At 34.8% G+C, this 17,130-nt stretch overlaps 1 protein-coding gene across 18 annotated transcripts in view; it reads right to left on the bottom strand.

Annotated features, from left to right (window-relative positions):
- Positions 1-17,130, bottom strand: part of DMXL1 (Dmx like 1) — a 174,898-nt gene that overhangs the window by 68,718 nt on the left and 89,050 nt on the right. For 8 of the 18 annotated variants that reach the window (XM_073994088.1, XM_005557571.4, XM_073994089.1 and 5 more), the window contains 10 exons: positions 14,492-14,661; positions 13,878-13,975; positions 12,403-12,568; positions 11,339-11,600; positions 8,118-9,208; positions 7,119-7,310; positions 3,869-3,945; positions 1,712-1,839; positions 973-1,221; positions 527-640 (listed from right to left, as the gene is read on the bottom strand). In XM_073994088.1, coding sequence (XP_073850189.1) covers positions 527-640; positions 973-1,221; positions 1,712-1,839; positions 3,869-3,945; positions 7,119-7,310; positions 8,118-9,208; positions 11,339-11,600; positions 12,403-12,568; positions 13,878-13,975; positions 14,492-14,661 — 2,547 coding nt within the window. Of the gene's footprint in view, positions 1-526; positions 641-972; positions 1,222-1,711; positions 1,840-3,868; positions 3,946-7,118; positions 7,311-8,117; positions 9,209-11,338; positions 11,601-12,402; positions 12,569-13,877; positions 13,976-14,491; positions 14,662-17,130 lie in introns of those variants that run through there. The other 10 variants (XM_045394140.2, XM_005557573.4, XM_005557574.4 and 7 more) reach the window with 4 other exon arrangements.

Genomic DNA, 17,130 nt, shown 5'->3' with positions numbered 1-17,130 from the left:
TTTAACATTAGAAAGTTTTTAAAAGGGGATATAATTGTTTAAAATATTTACTTTTCACTTAGAAAAAAATATTAACTTTTCATCACTTAAATCACTTAAATATTCACTTAAAATATTTACTTTTCATCATGAACACTTAGAAATCCAAAAACTCTAATGGCCGGAATCATACTATGCAAATCATAAAGCAGCCTAATTTGAAATGTTTTTCTAGTCATTTCAAGCCATAGTCTGATTTTCTATGATTAGCACTGACAGTGTTTCATTTTTACACATTTTAAAATGTTAAAGTCTAAGGGTCAGAGATATAAAAAACAAAGAATTTAAAAGCAGAATAAAATAGCAGAGAGAGTTTTCTAAACTGCTAATCATTGTTTTAAATCAAAAATATGGCTTGATCAAAGGAAACTTCTCAATTTTCTATAAATGCCAAACAAAATAAAACTGGCCCACTGTACCCCAGCCCCTCAAAACAACACAAAGCAAGCTGAATGATAAAAGCCTATTTCTAAAGCTCATATCTTGCCTGCAAGACTGGGAGGGCTATGAGAACTGATGGCTGAAAGAGCTTTGGAAAAGCCCACACATTCCATGGAGAATACCACTACCTGGTGGGGGCTAGGCATAGCAAAGTGCCTTCCTGCCAAAGAAAGAAGAAAGAATCTGTATTTGGGATAGAACAAAAACCAATATTACAGTGTGTTTCAAAACAGATGAAAGTTTCAATAGTAAAATATTTAATAAATTTACATAAGATCATCGTTCTAATTGTTGGTACAGGAATATCTTAAAGATTAAAAACTGCACCAGAAACTTTAATACTGCATTTTACCATATAACTATTTGTTCATGCTTTCACAAATGGTCTGTAACAAGAACTTTCTATAACTAAATTAAAATGTAATTACATTTGAGAATGATATCACTCAGATAAATAAAGCTTCAGTCTTAAAAAAATTTTTTTTAACTCACCAGGTAAAGCTTTTGAATGTGTCTGTTCTTTGCTAGGAACATGTGCACCTCCACCAAATACAGCGGACCACATTTTTTCATTTAGAGGATGGGCCACAATCCGAAATAGCTCATTACTTGAATGTGTGGCCAGGCCATGGATGAAGAGACTAAGATACACTGCTGTGAGAATTTCACAGAGCAAGACTGTAAGCCCTGACTGGGCTTCCTCGCCAGAAGAATTCAAAAGTCGAATTAGACAAGTTATTCCTAGAACAACAAACAAACATAGCTGTCACCGACCATAAATTTTTAAAATTAAAAATTAACTATATTTTCCTAATTTTAGGAAAAAATGTATTGTATCAGGATTTAATACTGTATGTTCTTCCCTAGATTCATAGAGTAGTAGCAGTTATTACAGTTAATGCACAAATAGGCTATTTGAGAGAAACATTAAAATCTTTAATGACTGAGATCTGATAGATAAAATTTCATAGACATGTTTTTCCAGTATGACAAAAGCAAAATGATTTAAAAAACGGTATTACAAAACATTTGAGTCATATTAGTATAACGATCACGGAATACTAATGTTAAGTAACTGTATAATTCAGAATGAGTGGTGAATACTGAACTGGTATCAATTCTAACAATATTTAATAATGATTATCAAGCGGCAAAACTAAAATCGTCTTTTTACTTATCTAAGATTATAAACAAGACTAAGAAAAAAATGATCTACACATAAAAGTTATACCTGGCCACTGAGCTGGTGATGTATTGGGAGTTATTGCTTCATCTAAGCTTCCTGTTTTCAAAGAATGTCGATGAGGAAGCAGTACCGTCTGATATACCATTCCAGTAAACTGATTTGTTTGAAATGAACTAAGAGAAGAAAACAATATTTAAATCTATAAACTGTATATAATATTTTCATGTTTCAGATCTAATTTCAAGACTATCAATTTCTGCTTATTGATTATACTGCTAGTACATCTAAGTACTATACTGTACAGTCTAGTGCTATATGAAAACAAAGTATTCTTTAAGTGTAAATATACACATTTTCTAAATTAAAACACATTTTAAGAGATAGAGTAAGTACAAATGAGAAAACTAAATCGCTATGTACCACAAGTAGCAAGCTTACATATTTGACTTAAAAACATAGTTATCTGGTTGAAAATGAAGTCACTTTAGGCTTCCTTTTATGTATAATGGCTAGTTTACCCTACATCAGGCACTGTAGCAGGTACTAGGCATATAAGGAATAACAATGTTTCTGTCCCTATAAAATTTACTCTAATAGGGGAACAAAACACAAATAATGTTATCATACTGCTCTTAAAAGATGAAACCTATGCATACGATGCTATCAAGGCAAAATAGAGGAGTATTTCACACAATTTGAGAATTCAGAATAAGCTTCCCCAAGTAAAAGATGCAAAGCGAAGACTAACAGATGAATGAACAAAAAAACTTGCAGCTTGACATACACTATGAAATAATTCTGACAGAAAATGGTGTAAGGAATTATGTTAAGTCCTTTAGAAATGCCTACATCATACATTAAGTACATGAATATAATACTTAAATATATCACATTTATTGGTGTAAATGTGTTATGATCGGCAAATCTCATTGGTTATAACATTGTGATGCCTTTGTAGTTTCTCTTTACTTTCCAGTTTCAAGATGGCAGAGTAACAACAAAAAAAACCTCCCTCATTCCTACAGAAATCATAGATAGGAAAGATAAAAAGAAGTTAATGAAAATAAAGTCTAAATAATAAGAAACTGAATTACTGAAGGATCAGGGTTAACGAAATCAAGTTGAAGCTACCTTGGGAAATACACAACCAGGGTGGTAAGTAAGGCTACCCACAGAAAATTCAAAAACAAAATTGATAGACAACCAAAAATCAATAAGGAAGGCTGACACCATGTAAGAAATAACAAACTCAACAAAATATCTTCACCTGAGAAACCCAATTTATCAGTAAATTAAAGTACTTCATACTCAAAAAAATTTTTTAAATCAAGAAATGTTATAGAAACAGAAGCAACTATTAAATTCAATGAGATCTTGAAAACGAAAAACAGTATTTCTAAAATATAAATTCTTGCTAAATAAGACAGGATATTGCTGAATAATGAATCCGTGTTTGGAAAATGAAGCTAGAATTTATCCTGAAATGAAACAAAAAGAGATAAAGAAAAGGAACATAGGATGGGAAAGTTAAAAGAACATTAAGAAATGACCCAGAAGTTGCAATATCTGTTTAACAGGAAAGATAGAAAAGAGATGAGACAATATTTGAAGAAATAGAGTATTTCAAAGAACTAAAGATAGATACAGAAAGACCCCAGAGGGTAACAAACTATTTTTTTTAAAGCCTAGATAAATTACAGTAAAACTTTATAACATAAAGAGAAATACAGAGAAATATCCCATACATCAATTATTTGGTAAAATTTTCTCAATTCCAAGTTACTTCCTCCCCTGTGCTCCCTGAACCTGTTACTATCTACCGTTTCATAGTAGTTACCATTTTAGTACTATGCCATATTACATACATATTTATCAGCTCACATGTTTGTCTCTAACTAGACTGACCCTAAGAAATATACCTTATTTTATTATTTGCATTAAAATTCTCAGTGCCAATCACAATGTCTGACATAAGGCACTGATCAGTAATAGGCTGCTAAATAAGTTATACTGAATAAAGGTTTGAGATTCATTTGCCATAAAAATTTCAAAGATGAACAAAAAGTACTCAAAACCTCAACCATACGCTGTTTGCATTATTTAAAATAGACTGTTTTATATAGTTCTAAATCACTAACATACAAAATATGAAACCTCATTGCTTACTGTAAGCATTCTTAAATTTCATAAAAAGATAGTTACCTGTAGTTATGACTACCACAAAGGCACTGATAAATACAAGCAGAAAGTGAGGCTGCTAAAGTATGCATTACATATACCTGGAAAACAAAAACAAAATTAAGTATAACCTTTTTAAAGTACAGATTTTTTTTTTCAAGACCTACTATAATCAGCATTCTTAAAAGAATGAAAAAATTTTTGATTATTTGCCTTCATAAACTATTTCCATTTTTTCTATAACACTCATTTTTATCTACATGAGTCTCACTACAGAAAATTTAAACAAAACACACTGAAGCCTTTAGCAGAAATTATAAAACACACATTTGCTGCCTAATTTCTTTTTCTAGAGCAAAGGGGAACAGATGTCAGCTCTCCAGTAGAGCATGAACCGTGTATTAAAGTAAGCCCTCCAACACTCAATCTGCTTTTTCCTCAACCAAAATACAAAGAGACAGTCTGATAACTGACAGTTCACCAATGGACAGGTCACTGAAGAATATGCTACCACATATTCTAGTTACCTTAGAAAACAATTTGAAGAGACTGAAACTAGAGAAAAGAGAAAGGATATAAGGTATGAAAGGCAGTAACTGAAAGGCAGTGAAGTCAGGCATTTGTTTTAAGGAAGAGAAGACTCTAAACATGGCATGGCAAGTGCCGTCACATTAGGTAGAACTGAGGATGAAGGAGAAGTTTCAGCTAGGTAAGAAAGCAAACTAGACTAGAATATTCTGATTGTGAAGTATGCCAGTCTTTTTGTAGATAAAAATGGAGAATGACATATCAAATCTAATTGCCAAATTTTCCTTGAAATGTCAATAAAACGTGGTATGAATTAAAAGATAATATAAAATTGAAGATGACAAAAACTATGTATGGGACTTGCAAAAATGATCACAATATTTTGCAGCTTCTGCAAGAGAGAATTGGACCTACTTCTCCACTCACTGTATCTAAGCTGGGCTTGACTTGTTCGACCAAGAGGACCCAACAGAAGTAAAGTGTGAGTTCTGAATCTATACTTCAAAAGGCCTTGCAAATTATATTCTTGCTGCTCTTGAACCCCTGAAACTACCACGTGAAAAAAATCTAGGTGTGACTGGGCCATGGGGTGCACAGACATTTGATCGAACGTTATTTTGGATGTCTGTGAGATGTTTTCAGGTGAGACAAACATTTGAATCAGACTGATTAAAGCAGATTGTGCTCTGTAATGTGAGTAGACTCAACTGACAAGACCTGAAAAGAACAAAAAGGCTGAGTAACTCGCGTCTAACTGCACTGAGCTGGAATATTGTTTTTCCTGTCTTCAGACTTGAACTAAAACATCAACTCTTTTTGGGTCTTCAACCTGCTGACTTTCTGACCTGAACTTAAATCATAGCTCTCTTGGTTCTCAGGCCTTCTGATTTGGACTGGAACTACACCTTCAGCTCTCCTGGGTCTCCAACTTGCCAACTGCAGATCTTGGGACTTTTCAGCCTCCAAAACCACATAAACCAATTCCTTATAATAAATCTCTCATTATATACATACACATACATACTGATTCTGTTTCTTTGGTGAACCCAGACCAATATATTAGGCTTGCCTGCTGGAGGATGAGATATATATGACTCAGATTCTCCTGTCAGTGCTGTCAACATGTGCCAACCACCAGAAATGTAAATGATACCATCTTAAATCATCTAGAACCCAATTAATCCACCAGTTGACCAAAGATGAATGAGAGAGTCCAGACATTAGTACAGCTGGCCCAAACCAAAGAACTAATGAACCAACCCACAGAATCATGAGCAAAATAAATGATGGCTTTTTAAGCCACAAATGTTTCAGGATAGGTTTTTTTTTTTTTTTGCGGGGGTGGTGGGTGGGCGCAGAGTTTTGTTCTTGTTGCCCAGGTTGGAGCGCAAAGGTGCGATATTGGCTCACCGCAACCTCTGCCTCCCGGGTTCAAGCAATTCTCCTGCTTCAGCCTCCCGAGTAGCTGGGATTACAGGCATGTGCCACTATGCCCGGCTAATTTTTTGTATTTTCAGTAGAGACAAGGTTTCTCCATGTTGGTCAGGCTGGTCTCCAATTCCTGACCTCAGGTGATCTGCCCACGTTGGCCTCCCAAAGTGCTGGTATTAGAGGCATGAACCACCACGCTGGCCTCAGGACAGTTCTTAAGCAGCAAAAGCTAACTGATACACCACAGGTATGCTATAATTTGAGTTTTAAATATGAAATATAATTTGGCTAAAATGAGCACAATCTGAAAGAAATTAAATTCCAAACTGTATAATAAGCACTATGGGCATTTATACTACAGAGCAGTACAGAAAAATAAGTAGTGAAATTCAATTGCAAGGATTAAGGTAACTAAAGAGGCTAAAATTGTAGGAGAGTCCACCATCAGGCAAACAGAAAATCAAATTGGTGTGATATAACCTGTGAGGTGGATGAGAGCTACATGATAGTCTATTAAAAAAACAAACGAACACTCAGAAACAACTCTAGGGATATATGAAAATAGTCAATGTCAGTTATACTTCAAAAGATTTCAATATGTCTGGAAAGTAAAGATAAAATGCGACATTAACAGCAGATAGAATAACGATGAATAGGATGCTTTGGTGGATTAGACAATTAACTATAACAATATAATTAGTTGCATGCATTAGTATCACACAAGGAGCATCTTTAAAAATATACATTCCTGGGACATACTCTCACAGACTGATTCAATAAGTTTGGAGTGAACTTGAGAATCCAGACTTTTAACAAGCACTGCAGGTGATTCTGTTGTAGCTGGTTCACAAAGTACTGCCTACCCTAGAGGAATAATGGGGGCAAATAGTTCACATTATCCCTAAAATGTGGATTTCTTTAATATTAATAAGGGAAAACTTCATTTGCATACTAGTGCCTTTACATTAAAATATTAAATTTCTATATTTAAAAAACAATGAGCTTTTTGGTTAAATGTACTACTAAAGCAATCACTCATATTCACCTATTTTTCTCAAAGCAGCTAGACTAAATAAGCACTGTGATAAAAAAAAAATTTCAAGAACTCTATTGGGTATAAGTAACAGGAGTAAGATAAGCCAGTCTACAACCAGAAGATTTCTTTAATAGGAATCAACATAAACTTGATAAGGTAACAATTGCTATGCTTAGTCTGATGTTTAAAATTACTTTAAAAAAAAAACAACCTTAATATTTATCTTGCAGTTCTATCACTGTATAGATGAATTGAAAGCTTGAAACCAAGCATACTTACTTTATTGCTTTGGATATCAGGGTGGGGTGGTGAATCAAAGTTTATTATGGCATGGAGAATATCATGTGTTAGATTACTAAGGTGCAATAATGGATTGGCAACTACTGTTTTGGCATTGGCTGTACAAGCAAAGAGGAGAGGCACTGAGGTTTGCTCTGACAGAGGGCTAGAAAATAGCGGTTCTGACGTTTCCTTAAAAACAAAGAGGGATAAAACGTTAACCAACTATTTATAGTTACAAACCATTACTTCAGTAAATCAAGGGCTCTCTAAAACACTTCAAAACAATTAAAAAATAAAAGCATAATAGAAACTTAGAGTTAGAAGGGATGTGAAGAAGTCTGCATTCCAATAATCATATTTAAAAACAAGACATTGGCCAGGCGCGGTGGCTCACGCCTGTAATCTCAGCACTTTGGGAGGCTGAGGCGGGCGGATCATGAGGTCAGGAGATCGAGATCATCCTAGCTAACATGGTGAAACCCCGTCTCTACTAAAAATACAAAAAATTAGCTGGGCTTGGTGGCGAGCGCCTGTAGTCCCAGGTACTCAGGAGGCTGAGGCAAGAGAATGGCCTGTACCTGGGAGGCGGAGCTTGCAGTGAGCCGAGACAGTGCCACTGCACTCCAGCCTAGGCAACAGAGCAAGACTCCATCTCAAAAAAAAAAAAAAAAAAAAAGACATTTGAGGGGGGACAGAGAAGGAAAACAAAAACAAGACAATATCCTTTTGCAATAAGAAGTCTGTCACCCTACAAGGCATTCAGACAACACTTTGGAGTGTGAATAAAGCAGGTCATAAGGCCTGATACTGAATTGCCTGAAACTACTATAAATACCCATCTTTACTAATTCATAATATGAAGGACCACACAAAAGGGAGCATTCCCTAAAGCGACTGTAATGAAGAAAATCAAGTCTTAGTATTCAAAACCAGAAAAGCAACACCAAAAACAGATTTAGACATGTACTATTTTTGACTATCAAGTAAATTACATACCTGCTGAGATTCTTGCAAAAGCAAAATCAATTCCATTCTTACAGATGCAAGACCCCCACCATGGGATCCATGAAGTATGCAGTAACTAAGAAACATTCTCAAAAGTGACTGATACTTCAAGAGCCACTGTCTTTTTTCCTGAAAATTTTCTCTCAGTTGTTTCACTTTCATTTGATGAGGCAAATCTTCAGCATCTTCATTTAATCCAAATTCACCTTCATTTCTGCCAAATGCAGACTGTAGTTCTTCAGCATCTGAGCAAAAGTCACAAGTCCTCTGAAGAGCTATCACCTCTTTTTCAAGCCAGTGGTATAGTTGGTAACGCAATTTTCCACCATCTATTTCATAGCCGGTAGATAAAGTACGAAGTTCTACTGTGAGAATCTTTAAACATGCTCTAAATTTTAATTGAACTGCAATTATATCTTCTGATGGATTTATAAGGTCATTTTCATCTAGTGTGCTGAAAGATTCTGTGTAGTTAGAACTTACATCATCTAACTTTTTATCTGTTTTTCTCTGTAAAGGTTTTAGCTCTTTCATTGAAATAGGGACATCCTCATTTTCTTCATCATTATCACTGTCCCATTTTAACTCTAAAGAGTCATCCTGAAATACAACACTTGGTTGGCTCCAGTCAAAAGAAAGAGTAGAGTTTGATTGCTTCTCTGAGGAACCCTCTGAAGAAGATCCAAAACCATTTATCAGTGACTGTGACCAATCAATGGCAGAAGACTTATCTTCCCTTGCATCCAACTTTAATGGAGAAGAAGGAGAACTGTCTTTACTAGTATCCAGAAAACTAGAAGCTCTACAAAAAGGTCTTGTTTTCTTGATGACTTTAGGCATCTTTGATAATACTTCCAAAGCCAACATCGGGCAGCCAGCTTTTAAATGAGCACTGGCAGTAGTAAAAAATAATCGTCTTTCACTTAAATTAATTGTTCCTGCCAGTCCACTTTTTCCTGTTAAACTCATATGTGTGGAAAATGTATCAGATGATCCAAAATGACGTCTCAGCAAAAGAGGATGTGTTCTTAGATAATTGTAGAAATTAAAAACTGTAGGATTACAGGCTGATAAAACTTGATCTGAAAGTAAATTCATTTTATGAGCCAAGAAAAATTGTTCAAGAGTTGAACTGTGTGTGTGTATCACAGTGTCTTTTCTCTCTACTATGACACCTTCATCTACAGGGTCTTTTGACAAAATTTTACTAATAGGCCACAATGATCCATGGCACTGAAGAGACAGCATCATATGTATAATGGACATGTTCTAACAAAGTAGGAAAACAAAGATTATGCTTCTTTCCCATTGAAACAAATCTCTTCAGGTAACATTCTAGGATAATTTAAAACATCCAGTTATAGACTCTTAGTTCTTTTTCTCCTACTTCCCTGGATACTTCTCCTCAGTCTGCTTTGCTAGTCCTCATCTTCTCTACCTTTGAACGCTGAGAGTCTCCTGGGGTTTAACTGCTGACTTATTTTCTATATATATTTCCTGAGTTGAATTCATATAGTCCCATGACTTTCAATAACATCTACACGCTGATAACTTGGACGTCATCTCTATCTCCAGTCCCAACTTCACACTGAAAATCTAAACTCCTGTATCCAAAAGCCTACATTTCATTTCTACTTACATGTACTGCTTCAGGACCTTTTTATTTAGCGTGCCCTTGACTAAAACCACTCTTTACCTATATCTACATTGATTAACTCATTTCAACCAGTTCTCTGCTCAAAGTTCACCTTATCAGAGAAAGCTTCATGATCTAAAACAGTACTTCCCCGTATCATTTACCTATTGTTCAATCTAACAAGCCAAGAGTTACCTTTGATTCCTAATTCCTTTACACTCCATATCAAATCCAGTCCTATCTAATCAATCTTAAAATCATATCCCAAACCCAACCACCTCTCTCTGCCTCCATTCCAATCATTCTGGTTAAAGCCACTATTATTATTTTTTTGCAATTTTCTTCTAGAATAATACAAGTTTAATTGATAATAAAAGTATATAAAAATGTACAAATGTACTAGTCCCAAATCAAAATACAATTTTTACATTAATACATGTAAGTATGAGAAAAGGTCAGGTGCAATGGCTCAGGCCGGGCGCAGTGGCTCACGCCTGTAATCCCAGCACTTTGGGAGGCCGAGGCGGGCAGATCACAAGGTCAGGAGATCAAGACCATCCTGGCTAACACGGTGAAACCCCATCTCTACTAAAAATACAAAAAATTAGCTGGGTGTGGTTGGGGGCACCAGTAGTCCCAGCTACTTGGGAGGCTGAGGCATGAGACGCCAGGTGTTTGAGATGAGTCAGGGCAACAAAGCAAGATACGGCATCTAAATTTTTTTTTTTTTTTAAATAAAAACACTTAGAAAGTGGCTGGAAAAGGCATTTACATTTTCCTTCATTACACAGAGGCTAGTTTGAAAATCTTTAGCTTAAATGGCTAGGAGACTTAAACAAATGAGTCAACCAGCTTTCTCAAAGGTTTAGAAAGTAAGACAAAGGCCACTTCCTGATTAAATGATACCACATCACAATCTATAAACTAGACCCTTTTCCAATTGGTATTCCAAATAATATAATATGTATTTTATCAGCTACCAAACACAATTCAATCTATGAAAAAATATCTGAACAGTAAATCTCCTTTTTATACGCATCTATATAAAGAATTCCATTTTATACTGGCCTCTGAGAAAGCTTTAACAAAGAGGATTTCTAAAAGAAAAGTTACTAGTAGACTCAAAAGAGTACATAAGCTCTACCAGTTCATAACAAGACAGTCAAAAAGTTTATCTAGCTAAAGATTTTCTAATCGTATCACTTAAGTCAACCTTTTTTTACACTGAACACATTTTTCACTATAAGAATTCTAAAACTGATTGACAAACACACTAAATTCAACCTAAGATTTAAAAACTGGTTTTATAGCAGTATTTCTTCAATATGTTTACATTCAAGTGTTGACAATATTTATGTTCAATAAATCTATTTTGTAAAAACAGAAAATCCAAAGTTACTTGTTTTCAAAGGATTTATCTTTCTGGAGGAAAAAACCAAACAACCAACCAAAAACTGTTATAAAGACCATGAATTCAATTTGTTTGTATTACCCTTACCATCTAATAGAGTGATCTGCACATGTAGCAATTACCAATAATACTCTTAATCATTAACATCTTAGAAGTGCAGCTTACCATCATTCTCTCTGATAGGTTGCTTTATTAATGTTTCCAGAGCACCACTATAATCTTCCAAAATCCAATATGCCATGCTCCGAAGAAAAGGATCATGATGCATATTTATGTTCAATGAACACCGTTTGCTGACAGGAGAATCGATTCCCAAAACTTTTTTATGTAAAATAGATTTATATGTTGCAGATGTATCAAATTCAGACTCATAGAGTCTTGCTATTACAAGAGCCAACTGAATGTCATTCAATTTCTCAAGACACACCTTTAAAAAAAAATTGTTTTTAAATAAGCAGGAGCAGGTTTCATTTTAGTATAAATTCAGTTAACTCACTAATAACTGGAAAAATATAAGGCTTTATAAATATCCAAAATTAGCAAAGAAGGATAAGAAACAAAACATATGCTGCTTGCTTTTACCAAATCTACTTGACAACATTTAATATTTGCAAATCTACCTTCTAGTACTAAATATATATATGTGCAAAAATTAAACTAAATGAGGAAATAATGGATAATTTAAATGATATCAATTTAAGCTATATTATTTTATTTTTGTCTTGAACCTCTATTAGTTTCCATCCACCCCGGGAGACTTGAGTCTCCATATTAAAAGGATATTTTGAATTACTTGTATGAAACTGAGCAAAAGGACAATTTGAGACAAATGTTATATCTTAAATATTCATAATTTTTTTAAAGTTTACTAAGAAATAATCAGTTAAGGATTTTCTAACATTCATCAAATAATACAGAGCCAGATACGGGGTTCAAATAAGTTTAAATTGGTAGGACAAACCTTTTAATTTTTTGAATATTCTTAAGAGTCAAATCAATTACCTATCTCAACCAACTAACAAACACCATTTGGTTAATCTTAATTCTGTATAAATACCATTCAAGTTAACAAATTTTTAAATGTCTCTATTAAATATTAACAGTTATTTTAGATATTTGGCCTTGTGTTATTTCCAATAAAGTTGAATTTAAAAAAATTAAAATTTAAGCACTATAGAGCTTTAAAAGATGACATTGCTATTCTTTGTTATTTAAATTTCATTAATTACCTCAATTGCATCTCTGAGGCAACCAGCTAAAAGAAAAAATGCTGCAGAATGTTCAAATCTTTGTTTGCCTAGCAAAGAAAAAGCATTCTTTAAAGCTGCTTTACGCCACCTTTCATCCTCAAAATTGTGTCCAAAAAACTGTGTCATCCTGGTGTTTTTTTCAGCTCTATACACGAAAAAAAAAAAAATGGTATGAAAATTTTGGAATACAATTTTTTTTACATCAGAATCAATTTTCTTAAGTTAGGATTTGGCTAAGGCTCAATAGAAACATCTGCCAGTTCATACCTTACTATATATCTGCTTCTTTTCCCAGTAAAAATTATATTAAGTAAACATTTGTTACATAAATCTCAGAGATTACAAAAAGTTTTTCTTTCAAAATACAAAGAAAACTACATTAGCAGGACTGTGAAAATTACTTTTACATCCATGCAAAATGTTTAATTTATATTAACTTGTGTGCCACCATTGAAACTCATCAGTAACTTTTCACCCCTGCCCATCTGAGAATGACCTAAGAGATAAAAATCTAAAGAATGTGCCTTGAATCAAAACCACCATAAATCATCAAGTCTCTTCCCCCCAAAGGTTGCTGCTCATGTGGGTCATCTGAAAATAAATTCAAACAAATGATGAACTATTTATGGTAATCATGTTCACCAGTCTTGCTGAGAAATGAGAGAGAAAAATTCTAAGCGAATTCAGCTCAGAAAGAAGGTGGGGCCCACAGGAAGGAGGTAGTTTTGTGGGGTACGCTGGCCCATAGCACAGAGGTAGGTGCCTGTTCCAGACTCCACCAATTAATTCCTCTCCTTCTATGTCCCAAGTATAAGTTTCTGGTTTAGTTACCTGATATGTTTTGGCTGTGTCCCCACCCAAATCTCATCTTGAATCCCCACGTGCTGTGGGAAGGACCCAGTGGGAGGTAACTGAATCATGGGGACAAGTCCTTCCCATGCTATTCTTGTGATAGTGAATAAGCCTCAAGAGACTTGATGGTTTTACAAAGAGGAGTTTCCCTGCCTAAGCTCTCTTTTGTCTTGTCTGCTGCCATGAGACATGCCTTTCACCTTCTGCCATGATTGTGAGGCCTTCCCAGCCACGTGGAACTGTATGTCCAATAAACCTCTTTCTTTTGTAAAATGCCCAGTCTTAGGTATTTCTTTATTAGCAGCATGAAAACGGACTAATACATTACCTTTGCTTTATAGGAGCATGAGAAGTTCTTAAGCAAAATATTGTTTCTGGATCGATAAATCTGAAAATTAATTAAACTGACCTCATCAGGTTTCTTCCACTCTGAAAAACACTTGGGGCTTTTTCCTTATGAAATCTCTCTCTTAAATACAAAACAACTAAGAATCTACATGAATCAACATCAAGAACAACAAATCTTATTTCATTCATTTACTTCTTATGAACAGGTTTTCACATTGAAGCTTTTTTTTTTTTTTTTTTTTTTTTTTACCTACCTATATAATCCCCAAATCACAGCTTTCTTTTTCATTGCAAGGTAAAAAATGGCAGCATCTAAAGGATCATTCTTTCTATAAAAGGCTGCTTTAGCTACCTATAATCAAAAAATATTGATCAAAAATTCACAGAAACAGTTTTGAACAAGTAATTTCCTTCATATGCAAGGCTGGCACATATCCACTGAATGTTTAATAAAATTTTAAAAATATGTACATGAATAATGTGTGCATGTATATATAAAATAGTAAGAAAAGTGACTTATAGTGGTGGCTTCAATGGTTACAGAGAAGAAATAATAGGACTATTGCCTTTCATTACAAGTTATTTTGTACTATTTTTACATTTTTCTAAACATATACACATATTATTTTCTAAAGATCAGACATATACTACTAACAAGTGTGTCAATTAAAAACTTGGGAATTAGAATACACATTTTAAAACTTTAGGTATTTTGAAATACGTTATAAATGAAATATAAATAAAGACTATTCAAAAGTCTTTTGCCGCTTCAAAAACAAAAGGGAGTAATGGCAGAGAAGATATGAAATGCCATTTAAAGAAATGTCCAAAAAGTATTAATTCACTTATACAAAAATAAAACACTTACTTTTTCTATGCATTTGCGTAAGATGCGAGTATTCCGGACCCACCACCCCACACCCATAGCTCTTAATTCAGACCAAGTGGGATCATCTTTCTGCATGGCTGGCAACATGTTCAGCAGTTCTTCTTCTGCTACTGAGTGAAATGCCCAAGCAAAATGACTTGTAGACAGGCCTGAAGAAATGTCAAAAATGATGTTTATAAAAAATATAAATACGCTTATATGATTATCAGAAATGTATGTTCCATATTTTCAATATAAATGTGTAAACTTCTATGAGATTCACAGTTTAAGATTAGAAATATGGGCTTTTTAAAATTTTTGCTTCTTCAAACAACTATATCACTACAATGAGCATATATATGTTTTGTAGAAATAGCATATTTTTTTGAAAGGAAAAGAAAAAATGCTTATGGCAAATTCCACTGTGCTAATGTATTTATGATCCTTTTTTAAAAATGAGAAACACTTAAAGCATTATTTTATGTTGATATATTTCTATCTTCAAAGCTGCTTTTCACCTTCCTTTGGTCAACATTTGTTTTGTGGATGTAATTCCAAGGAATTAATAAAAAAGAATCAAGTAAGCAGTTCAGGTTGATGAATTAGGAATAGCACTGTAAAGACTCCAGAATCTGAATGCATACATTAAATTCCAGCTCCAGCTGGGAGTGGTGGCTTACACCTATAATCCCAGCACTTTGGGAGGCCTAGGTGGGTATATCACTTGTGGTCAGAAGTTTGAGACCAGCCTGGTCAACATGGTGAAAACCCTGTCTCTACTTAAAAAACATACAATTAGGCCAGGAGCGATGGCTCACGCCCGTACTCCCAGCACTTTCGGAGGCCGAGGTGGGCAGATCACAAGAGCAGGAGATCGAGACCATCCTGGCTAACACGGTGAAACCCCATCTCTACTAAAAATACAAAAAATTAGCCAGGTGTGGTGGTGGGCGCCTGTAGTCTCAGCTACTCGGGAGGCTGAGGCAGGAGAATGGCGTGAACCCGGGAGGCAGAGCTTGCAGTGAGCCGGGATTGTGCCACTGCACTCCAGACTGGACAACAGAGCGAGACTCTGTCTCAAAAACAAAACAAAACAAAACCATACAATTAGCCAGACAGGTGGTATGTGCCTGTAATCCCAGGTACTGAGGAAGTTGAGGCAGAAAAATCGCTTGAACTGGGGAAGCAGAGGTGGCAGTGAGCCAAGATTATGCCACTGCACTCCAGCCTTGGTGACAGAGTAAGGCTGTGTCTCAAAAATGAAAATAAAAATAAAATTCCAGCTCTATTGTTACTATTAAGTTGGTACAAAAGTAACTGCAGGTGGTTTCGGCCATTAAAAAAGGCAAAAACTGCAATTGCTTTTGTACCAGCCTAATATATTCATATAATCTTAGATAAGACACATTGTCTCTAAATGCCTCAATTTCTCTGTATATAAAATGCAAATAATCATGGAACTATCTTATAACATAGTTTTGATAATTAAATAATATAGTTATAAAATTTAGAATAGAATCTGTCACACAGTAATTATTACTCCATATCACCATATTAGTAAGATATTTGTATATTTATACATCATCATTTATGTCAGTAATTCTCTCAACCCGATGGAATACACATGTTTATTGCTCTGCTTCTATTTTGACTTTTCATAATATATTTTGTTTAGCATTACTAGGTAAAGTAAATAATTAACTATAGGATGTGGCTTTGAGATACACGGCCTCAAATTTTTAACCTAAGTCAAGCAAGGAATTACCTCCCATGCCAAGCAATGTGAAATGCTTTCTATATGGAACACTGAAAATAAATAAAAAGTTAAAACAAAACAAAAAAACCCTACATTGTGAATGGACTATTATTCTAAATCATTTTTGGATTCCTGTCATCTCTCTAGCAACTTCAATACATTTTCATAAATAATTAAATAATCTGATTTAGACATCAGTAAGATGGCAGGAATAGAAGTCCCAGGTTTCATTCCTTGCCATGATTTGCATATTTATATCCCTTCAGATTTCACGGTGAAACTTAACCTGCAATGTAACAGCATTAACAGGTAGAGCCTTAAGGAGATAACTAGCCACTGCCCTCATGAATGGGATTAACGTCCTTATAAAAGGGATCAAGAGAACTAGGTAGTCCTTTTCACCAGTTCCATCATTTAAGGATGTAGCAACAAGGTGCCAACTATGGAGCAGAGATCAAGCCCTTACCAGACACCAAATCTGCTGGTGCCTTGATCTTGGACTTCCCAGTCTCCAGAAATATGAAAAATAAATTGTTCCTATTTATAAATTACCCAGTCTAAGGTATTTGTTATAGAAGCCCCAAAAGACAGACACCCCTGCACAAAGAGAGTTTAAGTAGCAACTAGCCACAGAAAAGAAAATGCCATTTTACCCCCAAACTTGGGAATGAGCTGAGACACCTCTGTGGACCATAGAACCAAATAAAAACTACAGTAGAAGGGTAAAAGCAACAGTCTCACTTTGAGCACATCATCCGTTCCCGTCCAAGCTGATTTGTGGTACGAAGAGAAAATTCCCTAGATCCAGTTTGTACAGTGGGAAAAGCAAGCCACAGTCAGGCACTGAGCTTCCCCAGAGTTCTAAAATGTTTCCCAGGAAGCT

This window comes from Macaca fascicularis, chromosome 6 (genome assembly GCF_037993035.2).
Source record: "Macaca fascicularis isolate 582-1 chromosome 6, T2T-MFA8v1.1".
In the NCBI taxonomy this organism is placed as follows: Eukaryota; Metazoa; Chordata; class Mammalia; order Primates; family Cercopithecidae; genus Macaca; species Macaca fascicularis.
Note: the sequence above shows the minus strand (reverse complement) of the source record. Positions and strands in the feature narration are given on the sequence as shown.